The following is a 12,613-nucleotide window of genomic DNA, read 5'->3' as shown; positions in this document are numbered from 1 at the left end:
TTATTTTTCCAAAGCAAAACACAAACAAATGAGACCTAGAAATACATATTTTTTAAGGCAACACATTATGTTGAACTACATATCAGTCCTCATGGAATGAAGCAAAAGCAGTTCTTAGAGGGAAATTCATAGCCTTGAGTTTATTTATTTTTTTTTTAAAGATTTTATTTATTTATTTGACAGAGAGAGAGATTACAAGTAGGCAGAGAGGCAGGCAGAGAGAGAGGAGGAAGCAGGCTCCCTGCTGAGCAGAGAGCCTGATGCGGGACTCGATCCCAGGACCCTGAGATCATGACCTGAGCCGAAGGCAGCGGCTTAACCCACTGAGCCACCCAGGCGCCCCAAGCCTTGAGTTTATATTAGAAGAGAAACAGGAGGTTGTTTCCAATTTGTTAGAAAAATAACAGAATAAACCCAAAGGAGAGTAGGAAAGAAATAATAAAGATAAGAGTACAAGTTAATGAAATAGGAATTAAACATTCACTAGACAGGATTAAGAAATACAGTCTTATGAGGAATTGGATAATCCCAGTCTTCCATCAATTCCAAGAAGATAAAGTGGGAATATTTTTCTCATTAATGGAGCTGGCATAGCCTTAGAACTAAACCAGAGGAAGTACGGTTGAGACATTGTGAGTGTGTATATTATGAGCATAGGAGTTTGTCTCAGGTTTTTTGTTTTTGCTTTTAAAGATTTTATTAATTGTTTTTTTTTTTTGACAGAGAGAGTCAGCATACAGGCAGGGGGAGTGGCAGGGAGAGGGAGAAGCAGACTCAGTGGAGGGAGAAGAGTACGGAGCCCCATGCAGGGCTCAATCCTAGGACCCTGAGATCATGACCCAAGCCAAGTGTAGGTGCTTAAGTGACTGAGCCACCCGGGTGCCCCTTATCTCAGGTTTAATAGCTTAGAAACTTCCAGATGGAGCTCAGCGCATCTAAGAGAAGAATCCTCTTATCTCAGAAGATGCAGAGAAAGCATCAAAAAATTCAACATTTTGGCAAATTATTAGCAATTAGGAATAATAAAGGAGTTCTCTTAGTCTGTTGAAATATCCTAGTTTTTGTGAAATTCCAGAATTTTTTTTGCTTAATGTGACTCAGAGTAGCAAATCCTACCTGTATAGGTGTGGACTACATGTCTGAGACAGTGGGATAAAGGCAGAGAAATGAAAGGGTGGAGTTCAAAGGGAAAAAACTGAAGTCTTGTTTGTAGATGGTATTCTATTTACATAACTGCAGATAATCTACATACAAGTTAGTAAAATTAACAAAAGTTTAGCAAGGTTCCCAGAATTAAGATCAAAATATAAAGATTAATTACATTCACGTTTGTCAAGAAGTTAGAAAATCTAGTGCGTCATAAAAATAAGGCACCTTTGAATAAATCTGTAAGAATTGAGTAAGGCTTTTAGGAAAGATAAAGCTTTATTGTAAGACATTGAAGAAAGTGAGATAAATGAAGGAAAAAACATGGAAAGATCAATATCATAAAGCTGTCTTATTCCCCCCGCCATCCTTCAGATTAACCCTGCAGTTCATATAATGCCAGTTAAGATTTCAACAGGTCTTTTTAAACTGAATCTTTAGATGCATGTGGAAGAGAGCAAAGGCTTTAAGAAAAAGTGGGTTGATTTCCAATTAGCAAGATTTTTTCTTTTTAAGCTTATCACAACATTTTGATGTTGCACCAGTGTGGACACGTGGACCAATGGGATAGACTAGACAATTGAGAAGCCTACATATGCATTTAAGTACTTGGTAAATGACAAAAGATGGCTTTGTAGATCAGTAAGAAAGGGATTAAGAAAATGTATTTGGACGTTGGTAGTCCTATGGAAAAAATAAAACATCTCTCCTTTACCTCCTGCAGAAAAATAATTTCCATAAGTGACCTCACAAAAAAAATGTTGAGCATAACAGTAAGTTTTGGAAAAATATATACCCTATGGTATAACTAAAAGCACTTAAAATATATAAAATAATGCCATCTGTTTCATGGTTATACAACGATATTAAAAGTTTAAAGAAATGCAGGGGGATAATGAACACTGGGTTTAGGATCAGGTTACTAAATGTTGGGAGAAAGTAGGAGGTACAGGGACATTAGCAAAGATTTTTATTTTTTAAGCTGAATGGGTATGGATGTTCATTTAAAATACCTTTTTGTGACCTAAATGTTTTGCAGTAAATTTAAAATAGGAAGTGAGATTCAGTTGGTTTTTCATGTTCACTTTGCCTTGGTGACTGCCTTAATTTAGCTTGGTGACTTCCTTAAGAATATAAAATGGCCAGGCAGGCAGGCACAGGTAGCTAAACCAGTGATGTGGCCTTGGACAAATTAATGAATCCCCCCCTCCCATTTCTCCTCTTCTCATCTGTCATATGAGAATAATTATATGTTCTTAGGAGGATTCCAAGTTCACACATATACAGCTCTTAGTATAATACCATACATGTAGCTCTTTGTATAGATTCTAGAATTTGTGAGTCTTTACTTCAGCTGTGATTAAAAGTTATTGATTCTTTCTAGTTTTAATTTTTTTCTTAATGCAATACTTTTATTGCTCCTTACCTCCCTTTCTTGAACCTTTTTCAAGCCTTAGGATTTGTTTTCCTGTATTCTTTATCTGTAAGCTTTCTTAAATGATGAGGTAGAAGTGGTTTTGAGCAATGTTAAGTTGCCAGCGTGAGTTCCGTTGGTTTGTGTTTTCCCTATCAGATTGTTCTGACCGAAGTATAGCAGGAGAGACATTTTGTGCCCACCCAAAACCAAAGAAGCCCTGAATTTTAAAAAGTTTAATCTCTAACCATACTAGTCTGGTTATCAATGATTTTGCATTTCTGAGTTCACTTTTGTTTTGTGGTTTCATGGCTTAATAATGGGAGTTAACAGATTGCTTTACTTACAATGGTAAATTCTTTAAACGCCTGTGACATTGCATTATTTTTAGGTCACTGTTTCTCTTGCTACTCTTATAACACTGATTCTGTCTTCATCTTTTGCAGCTTAGGAACTTGTTGGCATACATGCTTTAAAATAGAAGTTTAGTGCTGCATATCAAAACACATTTATTCTCCAGGGTGCTCTAGCTTTTGTTGATTGCTGATTTAAGGGTTTGGTTTTTTGGCTTTTTGTTGTGTTTTGTTTTATTTTATTTTATTTTGCTTTGTTTTGTATTTACTCTTTTTTTCCGTAGTATTTTTCATAAGATGATAGCTAATATTTTCTGCCTTTGGAAATTTGACAGATTTATAGGTAATAAAAAAGAGAGTTTAATGTGAAAAAAAACAACCCTGTAATAGATATCAGCTCCTCATCAGAAAATATAATATGCTAGAACCCTTGTAACAGAAGCACCTTGCAGGTTCATGGCTCTCAGAAGTTGCTAACTTAGCTGTAGAACTTGGGTGCGCGGACAAGATGCACTGCATGTGCACACGGAAATGGGTCAGGATCGCCCATGAGGAAGACCCACGTCCTAGCGGGTGGCCCATTCAATGCCACTTGTTCATGGTGTGGGTGGTTCTCTGGAGTCAGTCACACCTACTTAAAAAAACATGATGGAAACCCTGTTTTTGCTGCATCTTCCAGGTCGGATCCGCACGCGACGGCAGAGCTCCGGGAGCGCCACCAATGTCGCCACCACACCTGACAATCGAGGCCGCAGCCGCGCCAAAGTGGTTTCACAGTCCCAGCGTAAGAAGCATATTTTATACTCTCTGTTATCTCAGTTTTGTTCAGCAGCCCACTCTACGGTTGAAGAATTGGTAGTATTTTCAGTACTTCAGGGGAGAAGCATTTGTGTGGCTCTAAGCTGCCGTGAATAGTCTTGATGTTTGTGGGTAAGCTTACAGCATGGACTATTCCAGGGTGCTTTTGTCTCCTGGCCAGGATTTAAATTTTGTATTATTAAGCATTAAATATTAAAATGTGGCTTCTCTCCCTTGGCTCAGGCATCTCAAATTGAGACCTACCTGGGCTGTGACCCATTTTACTGTTGATAAGGACTCCCTCTGATGTAATTTAAGAGCAGTACCTGGGGATTATTTTAACGTGGAGTTCTCTTTCAGTGGTAATAAGCAAATCCATTAAAAGCTCTCCCCATTAACCCTGTGTTCTAACATTTGCAGCCTGCTCTCTTCTTCCTGCCAGTGTGGGCTCCTGCTTTGCCCCGCTGCTCTTGCTTCCATTACTGCTTGTCTGTACATGTCGAGTCACTTGGCTTGTTAGCATCGGCCATGAAAGCAGCCACAGATGGAAGGGATGTGTTCACCTCACTCTTAGGAGCACCCTGGTGTCTCACCTCCCAGCCACACGTGCCTTTGAGTCCCCCACTCCCTCTGTGTGCATAGAGCTGGGTGTCCAGGTGCATATGGTGGGGGAAGGCTCCCCTTCCCTGAGAGCTGCACAGGGTCGCTCCCCAGCCCCTATGTGTCCACCTCCTTTGTGGCCCCAGGAGCTGTCTGGCTCACGTAGAGAGTCTGTGGCCAAACCTTAGGTTTGCCTTAGTTTTTAGAATGCCTTTCTCAGCTCCTTGTGAATTCAGATACTCTCCCCTGTCCCTCTGGTAACTCTAGACCTCACGTTAAACAAGCGTAATGCCTTTCTGAAAAGAAGGTGTGACGCCGGTGATCACTGCTGCTGGGCTTGTCTGATGCAGAAACGCAGGCTTCTGGGGCATCACACAGGTGTATGCAATATAGCATACGTTGTGCATCTGTGCTTGGCCCAGCAACTTCTACCTTGAGAACAGCATGCCGGCTCTGGTTATTCTATTGAACCCTAGTGATGCCTGGAGTCACAGATGGAGAGAACGTTCTGTCATGACCTCATATATTTGAGTCAGGTTTTCTCGCACAGAAAGTCTTGACAAAAATGTTCAAAACTCAAAATATGGGTTAGTATATTAAAATTAAGTTTAATAAAAAATGTCTAGATTTTTAGCTGTACCATGTTAGTTCCTTTCTTGGAGAGGGAGGGTTGAACAGTACTTTACATTTTTTTCTGTCTGCTATTCACTGGCATTGGCCTCTGCAGGCGTTCTTGCCAGTAGTCTGGCTCATCTGCGTCTGAGGTGGTGAAGACTACTGGCTTCTGTAGTGGGGGTGAGGGCAAGGAGCATTACCCCTTCAGGCCTGTAGAAATCCTGCATCCAGGCTTGGGGCTCCACTTTACAAGTCTTCAGTTTCACTTTACTCGCTAAATTCCACTCACAGGAAGGTCTGAGACAGCACCAGCAAACAATCAAGACTGGACCTCAAACTTAGGCATATAAATTAAGTGTTTAAAAAAATGGTTTTAATAGGAAGTAAAAATGAGCATATTTTTATGTTTTACAAATGTAGATAGATACACTAGCATTTGTAGTCCTGGTATAATATTAAGTAGATTTCATTAACATTGGATTTAGGGCCCTTAACAGCATATTTTAAATGTTTGAGGATTCAAATATGTGGAGATTAATATATTTAAATGTTTGAGGATTTGGCATAGGACATTCAGGTGAAACTACTTAGTAGCAGTTTCTTTAAATTCATGATGTTTATCGAGTGCTTGCTCTGTGCAATGTTCTAGTTAAGGTGGTAGAGGTGCATGAACGAGTAGGATGCAGTCACTTTTCTTCGCTTGCTCAAAACTAGAGAAGAGATGAGCTGCTGGAGGCCAAAACACTTGTCTTCTCTGCATCTCCTCCACCTGGCCCCAGGCCTGGCACATTGCAGGTTCCTAAGCGTTTCATGAACAGACCTGAAATAAAGGCTGATAGAGTATCATACGACTATGAGAAGCATAAGTACAAAAGTAGTCTAGGAGGGAAAAGACCTAGAAGAAAAAGCTATTTTGCTAATGTGTTTGTGAACAAAGATATTTGTCTTGTGTTGCATGCTGACCTTCTGTATTGTGCTATTGTCTTTTAATCCACTTTTTGCCTGTCCTTTGGTCTGCTCTCATAATCAAGGATCCAGATCTGCTAATCCTGCTGGTGGTAAGCCATTTCTTTTCTTGCCTTTTTTTTTTTTTTTTTGCGTTCTCCCCCCCGCCATGTCCCATGTTCCTTGCACAATATTAATTTCTGTGTTTATTTTGAGCTTAGTTAATCTTTCTGCATTTTTTCTGTATGTTCAAGTTCTAGAGTTTGGAATGGATTTCTTTTCTCCTTTTACACAGCTTAATAGTTCATTTGGGTGCCCAAAGTTTATGGGCAAGATTAATAAATCCCGAGACCGGTTCTTTTTCATGGTGATGTGTACCACTGATTTTTATAATGAATTTCATTTTGAATTGTAGCTGTCATTATAAAGTCCAAATTCTTGTGAGTGGTTACCTTAATGATTCATTTGAATGATGAAGGTGTGTGTGTGTTTCCAGGTTAAGTGTTATTTTAAGGGTTTGTATCCCTTATTCATTCTATTCTGGTACATAATAACATGCATTTTATGTTTGAGAATTTTGTTGCCTTCTCTACTTCAGGAGAGTGATCTAAGTAGATGACTGCCATTTTGGTGTATTGATGTGATCTTTAAAATTTTGCTGTTTTCTTTAAGAAAAAATGTTGTCTCATGAGTAATGGTTATATAGCTATCCAGCCCCTTAGTCAATTATAAAAATTACTGACTATATGATTTGTTTTTAATTTCTGATTCTCTTGTATACATCTCAGGGCATGTGGTCTATATAATTTTATACTTTTGTAGATTTCTGAAATTTCTTTTAGTACACAGTTGGTTTTTGTAATATGTGTGGAAAAGTGAAAAGAATTTCTTCGGTTTTTTGTACATGTGTGTATGTGGGATGTGTGTTTATACATATCTGTATAATTTTGACTGCTCTGTCAATTTCAGAGAGGTATGTTAGTTATTTGTTTCATTAGTTGTTATTTTTCTTAGAAGTGTCTTAATAATTATGGCCTTCTGAATATCTCCCTATATTTTTATCAATTTTATGTTTTATATTTCAAGGCTCTGTTACTTGGAACATAAAGGTTCATGGTTGTTATGTCTTCATTGACAGTGATTCTTTTATTAATAAGAGATATCCTTTGTCCTTTGTTTAGTGCTGTTTCATTCTGTTTTATTGTTTTGTATTAGGTATGTTGTTTATTTCTTATAAACAACATTCAGTTGAATTTTATTTTTTTAAAAGCCAATCCAAGAATCTTGTAATAGATGAATTTAATCCAGCCACATTTATTACGGTTATGTTTGAGTTTATTCCTACTATTTTATTTTGTTTGAGTTTATTCCTACCATTTTATTTTGTGATTTTTATTTACCATGTTTCTAGTTATCTTCTTGCCTCCTTTTCTTCCATTTGTTAAATTAATGGGATGTTCTTAGATCTGTTTTCTTCCACTAATGTTTAAGAAACTTCCATTAGAATTCTCTTTTTCCAGTGGTTACACTTAAAATTTTTCACATATCAACTCTTAAAGAATAAAAATACAAAACAATAAACACCTTTGTGATTATTTGTAGAAATTTGCTGTGGAACAGGGAGCTGTTTGTACTCAGCCTGCTCTTTGAATCAGCAATTTTACTGTCATTTTTGTAGAATTCTACCTGTAATAATTCTTTGTTTGAACATTCTTTTATATTTGATGTTTTCTTATGCTCTATTTTAAAGAAAATAGTACTACTACCAACAATAAAGCCATTTTAATACAAAAGTATTTCAGCCAAATGAATGTGCTTACTGACTTCTGAAATTCTTCTAGTTTATTCCCTGATATACAGCCATTCTTCAGTTTTGTTTTATTTCATTTTTAGCTGGCAGCCGGTCAAGTTCCCCAGGGAAATTGTTGGGAAGTGGTTATGGTGGCCTTGCTGGGGGTTCCTCAAGAGGCCCACCTGTGACCCCCTCTTCAGAAAAACGAAGCAAGATTCCCAGGAGTCAGGGATGTAGCCGAGAAACAAGTCCAAACCGAATAGGATTAGGTAAGGATTCTCGAAGACCTCAAAACATCATTCCCAACTTGGTCATAATTTTTATTGTAATGACTTTGTCTAATGTTGGAAATAGAGATCTGTTTTTGAACTGAGGATGTCACTTTGCCTTTGTTAAAAAGACACTCTGATTTGTGTTTTTTACAGATTATGGCATGTTCAGGTTTGAATTACAACTGAAAAATACATGGGCCTCACCATTCAGACTGATGGAAAAGAATTATGTCACCATGGGCTTTTGTGTTTTAGAGCCACTTAACAAAATGTTAGAACTGGGGGAATGGACGGGATTGTCTTCTTCACAATTAGGAGCAGTGTTGCCTTTCCTCTTTCTTTCATGCACTAGCACTAAGTAGCCATTAATCTGTATATGCTTGCAAAAGCAATTTGTAGGGTCCACGTATATTTTGATTTGGAACTTCTCTAACCTAATTGGTGGAATTACGGTCAAAGAATGTGTATAGATATTTCAAACATGAAAACTAGAAACAAATGAAAACCAAATATATAATATTTTTGTTACAGTTAATATTTTTGTTACAGTGTTTAGTTTCTTTGTGACAGCATGTAGGATTACCTGAATTACTCTCAGCAGCTTACTCTCTTCAAATCTAATTTATATATAATCTTTTTAATATAAAAGGTATCTTTTGTAATTTAAGAAATCTATGTTCATACTCTTTCTTATACCTTTACTGTTTCCTAAGGGTAAAAAATCTATTAATGTGAAATCAGAGCACAACCATATAAGTCCTGTTGGCTTTTCTTTCTCATTTATCTCATCAACAGCTTTACTGTTGTTTCCTGTGATGCACAGGCACTTTATTAAGCCTTAGGATCAGTTAATAGCTTCTGATTTTCAAAGAGCTTGTGGTCTAAGGGATGGAAATGTAAGATAGTATGACAGATACTGTTACACAGTGCTCTGGGACCATAGGAAAGGAGTGTCTTGGGGCCCTTGACTACACGATACATTCTTCCCAAGAGAGAAATCTGGAAGGACTGGGAGAGGAGAGCCTTGCCAGAAGAGGTCCATTTTTGATGATGTGTAAGGCAGGATTAGGCAAGGCAGGGAGAAAAGGAGAAAGGTGTTCCAGGGCACAGAGGAATGTGTTCAGAAACAGGGGAAGGAGCATAATGGGCTCTGGGAACCACAGGTAATTCATTTAGCTGCAGCAAAGGAAGTTTGTCAGGGTTAGGTGGGAGAGGAGGGCAGTGGGACTGGGAGGGCACTGCTTATAAAAGTCCTTGAATGCCACCTGAGCTCTGAGAAGTCGGGGAGGGTGGGGGGACATATTTAAGAAGTAGAGTGGATAGGAGTTGGTTTGACTAACATTTCCAAAGCAAGTGAGAAATTTCTACATGATCCCAGCTTTCTGTTGGCATTAAATAGCATGGTCCCTGAGCTGACAAGTTACTTGGATCCAGCAATAATAAGTTATGTGGATACACCAGGGAAAGTTGCATGACTAGAATATCTAAATTTCAGATTTGAGGATGTAACATATGTATGTTTGGATCTAGTTTCGTCTGGAAAATGCATTTGATTTCATATTTAGTTGTGAGGTTTTGGCTGTCCCTTTTTGGTAGTTAGCTAAATGTATAAGATATATCTTAGCAATCCAGATTAGTATCATACTTTTAAAAATACTTTATTTTGGGGGACTTGACTTTTTATATTATTAAAGTTGCCTTTTTTTAACTTTTTCTTGAAATTGGGAGTGGAACTGCCCTAGGTTGCCTAACATAACTCTAGGACCTGGTATTCCATGGTTTTAACTAGGAAGTTTGTGTTGTGGATGGTCGAAAAGATAGCATGTACTAAGCCTGTACAAGGTCCTATGAAACACCATCCATCAGTAAGAACTAAATAGGAACCTATTCTCTTCTAGAGAATTCTTATTTGAGACAGTATTTTAGATAAAGTTATTTCTTTGGTGCTTATTAAGAGGGGATTAGTTATGTGTAAAGCTTTGAGGTCATATATACAATTCTGTTTAAAGAAGATATTTTATTTAAATTTCTGCACAGTGAGAATACACGCAGCTACAAAGGTAGATAAATGAATCCAGTGCATCCTTCCGCTTTTTCCTACAGTACTGCTAAGAGATTCCATTTTATGGGGTGACTGGTGCACAGTGTCTCCAGCAGTAGATTGCCCCTTGTTGTGATCATTTAGTAGATACTGGTATATGCCTGCGTGTCTATGAACATTTGGTTCAGTATATAGCGACTTTAAATATAAATATTCCGAAAAGGGGTAAGTGTCTTTTAAGAATATTTTCTTTTGTCCCAAACCAATTAATAGTTTTAATCGTTGCTAAGCTAGGCTTGGAATTTGCACTGAGAATTAATTCTGCAAATTATATTTGGTTCAGCTATGTCTGATCTGTGACAAAAATGACACCAGAGCTCCTCTTCTTTAACATTTAAGGTTTCTTAAGCAAAACAGGATAGAATTCCTGTTGAATAACCAAGAAACAAAATAGAACCCTGCTACTCTCTTTTTTTCTTGGCAGTTTATTCCTTCATAAACTGTTCAACCACACAGAATAGATTGTAAATTGTGTCATTTGAGGGTTTTATTCTGTTTTTGATGAATAATAAAGTCCTATGAATACCTACTGTCTATAGCAGTTACATTTTGGAAGTTTGCCTTTAGTTTCGTTCTTCCACTCATCTCTTAGAAAGGGTTTAAAAATATTTTTATTTTGGGCAGCTTACATCCTGTGGATATGCATTTAAGATGTTTTCAGATTTTCTGGTTAAAATATTTTGAAAGAAGCAAAAATTAAGGGTAATCAGTGTCTCCTGTTAAATTAGACTACTGTGTGCAAGACCACAACATGGAGATGTCCAGACTGTAGAGACGTTTCATGGTGGTGCTCCTTATTCCTCTTGTACTTTTGCTTTTGATGTGAGTTCTGGTTTAGGATCCATCCCTTCTAAAAAGGCAAACATCGGGTTTACCCCCAAATACTGTAAAAGTCTCTCAAGAAGTGAAAGCCAATCAGATGGGTTTTGAAGGCTTCCCAGCCTTTCCTGTAAGCACAGGACTTCAGAATCCCTGAAGAATACTGTTTTCAGAAAGTTCAAACAGCAAGCACGTCTTTATCATCTCTTCCTCTTCTGTTATGCCTTCACATTATATATTCTCATAGAGAACAGTCAGTTTTGAAAATACATAAAGAGTCTGATTTGATATATATATATTTTTAGCTTTGACCATCTAATTCATTAGTCTTTATAAAAATCATAGATTGATGTACTTAATATCCCCCTTGAGGAGTGGTCTTTGGAAGTGCTATTAGAAATGGCCATTACTCTTCTCATGTTTTAAATTACCCAGCATTTGAACAGTTGCTGTCACCACTAGAGGTCCCTTAACATGGTGTGGGGCAACCGTGGGCAGATGTTTACAAATTCGTAAACAGAATTCTATGTATGTTACTACTAGACTTTGTTAAGGAAGCTAGTTGGCACGAAGGGGAGAATACACTTTCTCTGGCTGAAATACTGAGGAGGGTAAATCTTGTTAAGAATTATGCATGTTGTTGTTTCAGATCATGTCTGTTTATCCCTTTTCATGCTCTTGTCTTCACAAAGCAGGCTCAGTGAGAGAGAGCAGAGATTACCCACTGCTGTAGCATGTGTATTATTTAAGGAAGGGAGTAGAAGCAGGGTAACAGTCGGAAGGGATCAGGCAAGAACTTTAGGAAATGCTCAACTTACGCACATGCATGTGTGAAATACTTACCAGGACTGTCTTTCCCATTGTTTTTTCCAGAGCGGGTAGTGAAATAAGGTAAGATTTTCATGTCTGCCTTTCAGCAAGGAACTCAGAGGTACTCACATGTGTACCTCGTCTTGCAGTACCCTTCTCATTTAAATGATGGGACTCTTCCTTGGAACCTTCCTAAGGGGAGGCTAAGACAGGAGAGGCAGCATGGCTGGACCAGTGAGTCAGTGTGGTCAGTTCACAAATTAGCTGTAGTATGATCCTCTAGGGATAGGCCACATTACTTGGTAGGTTCTAGGTACGTTCTCATATATCGGTGTCAGAGGATCCTCCCTAGTTTTTAAAGGGTTTTTTAACTCAGCCCCTGTGCATTTGCCCATATCATAGGAGCTGTTCGGAATTATTATCAAGAATTGCTGATTATAATATCATGGCTAGTTGGGAGCAGAAGCCCAGTGCCTCCATGTCACATGGCAAGTGAAGGCAAATTTAGGAATTACTCTGACAATCCCAAGCAAAGCCTCGTTTTGACAGATTGCTCACATTGCGTTCCTTCGCTTGATTTTTTCCTTGCTTGTTAGTGCAGACCTAAGCATTTGGACATCTCTTATGTAACTGTGGGGTCTGACGTAACCCTAACACTGAGCAGAGACCACAGGAGGAAGTTGGTTTGGATTTTCACTTCCATATTCTTCTCCATCAAGGAGTTCCATGATGCTGGTTTGGAAGCCATTCTTTGTTACAGTTTGGTCATGCTGTAAATCCACGTTGGCTCTGAAGTGATAGGCTCCGCTCACTACAATATAGTAAACATGGCTGGTTTTACATCAGTGACTCTAGTGTATTTTTTCCAGGATGTTCAGGGAAGACATTTCTATGTGGTCCAGAATGAGTAGGTCCACGCAAGATGGACATATTTATTGTCCCACCAGC

General features: G+C 38.2%; 1 protein-coding gene across 26 annotated transcripts in view; it reads left to right on the top strand.

The window, feature by feature from the left end:
- Positions 1 to 12,613, top strand: part of CLASP1 (cytoplasmic linker associated protein 1) — a 269,463-nt gene that overhangs the window by 179,953 nt on the left and 76,897 nt on the right. For 17 of the 26 annotated variants that reach the window (XM_044242649.1, XM_044242648.1, XM_044242646.1 and 14 more), the window contains 3 exons: positions 3,593 to 3,697; positions 5,958 to 5,984; positions 7,765 to 7,932. In XM_044242649.1, the coding sequence (XP_044098584.1) occupies positions 3,593 to 3,697; positions 5,958 to 5,984; positions 7,765 to 7,932 (300 nt within the window). The remainder of the gene's footprint in view (positions 1 to 3,592; positions 3,698 to 5,957; positions 5,985 to 7,764; positions 7,933 to 12,613) is intronic. The other 9 variants (XM_044242650.1, XM_044242647.1, XM_044242654.1 and 6 more) reach the window with 1 other exon arrangement.

Source organism: Neovison vison, chromosome 3 (genome assembly GCF_020171115.1).
Source record: "Neovison vison isolate M4711 chromosome 3, ASM_NN_V1, whole genome shotgun sequence".
In the NCBI taxonomy this organism is placed as follows: domain Eukaryota; kingdom Metazoa; phylum Chordata; class Mammalia; order Carnivora; family Mustelidae; genus Neogale; species Neogale vison.
The sequence above is the reverse complement of the archived record's forward strand: the minus strand, read 5'-3'. Positions and strand labels throughout refer to the sequence as shown.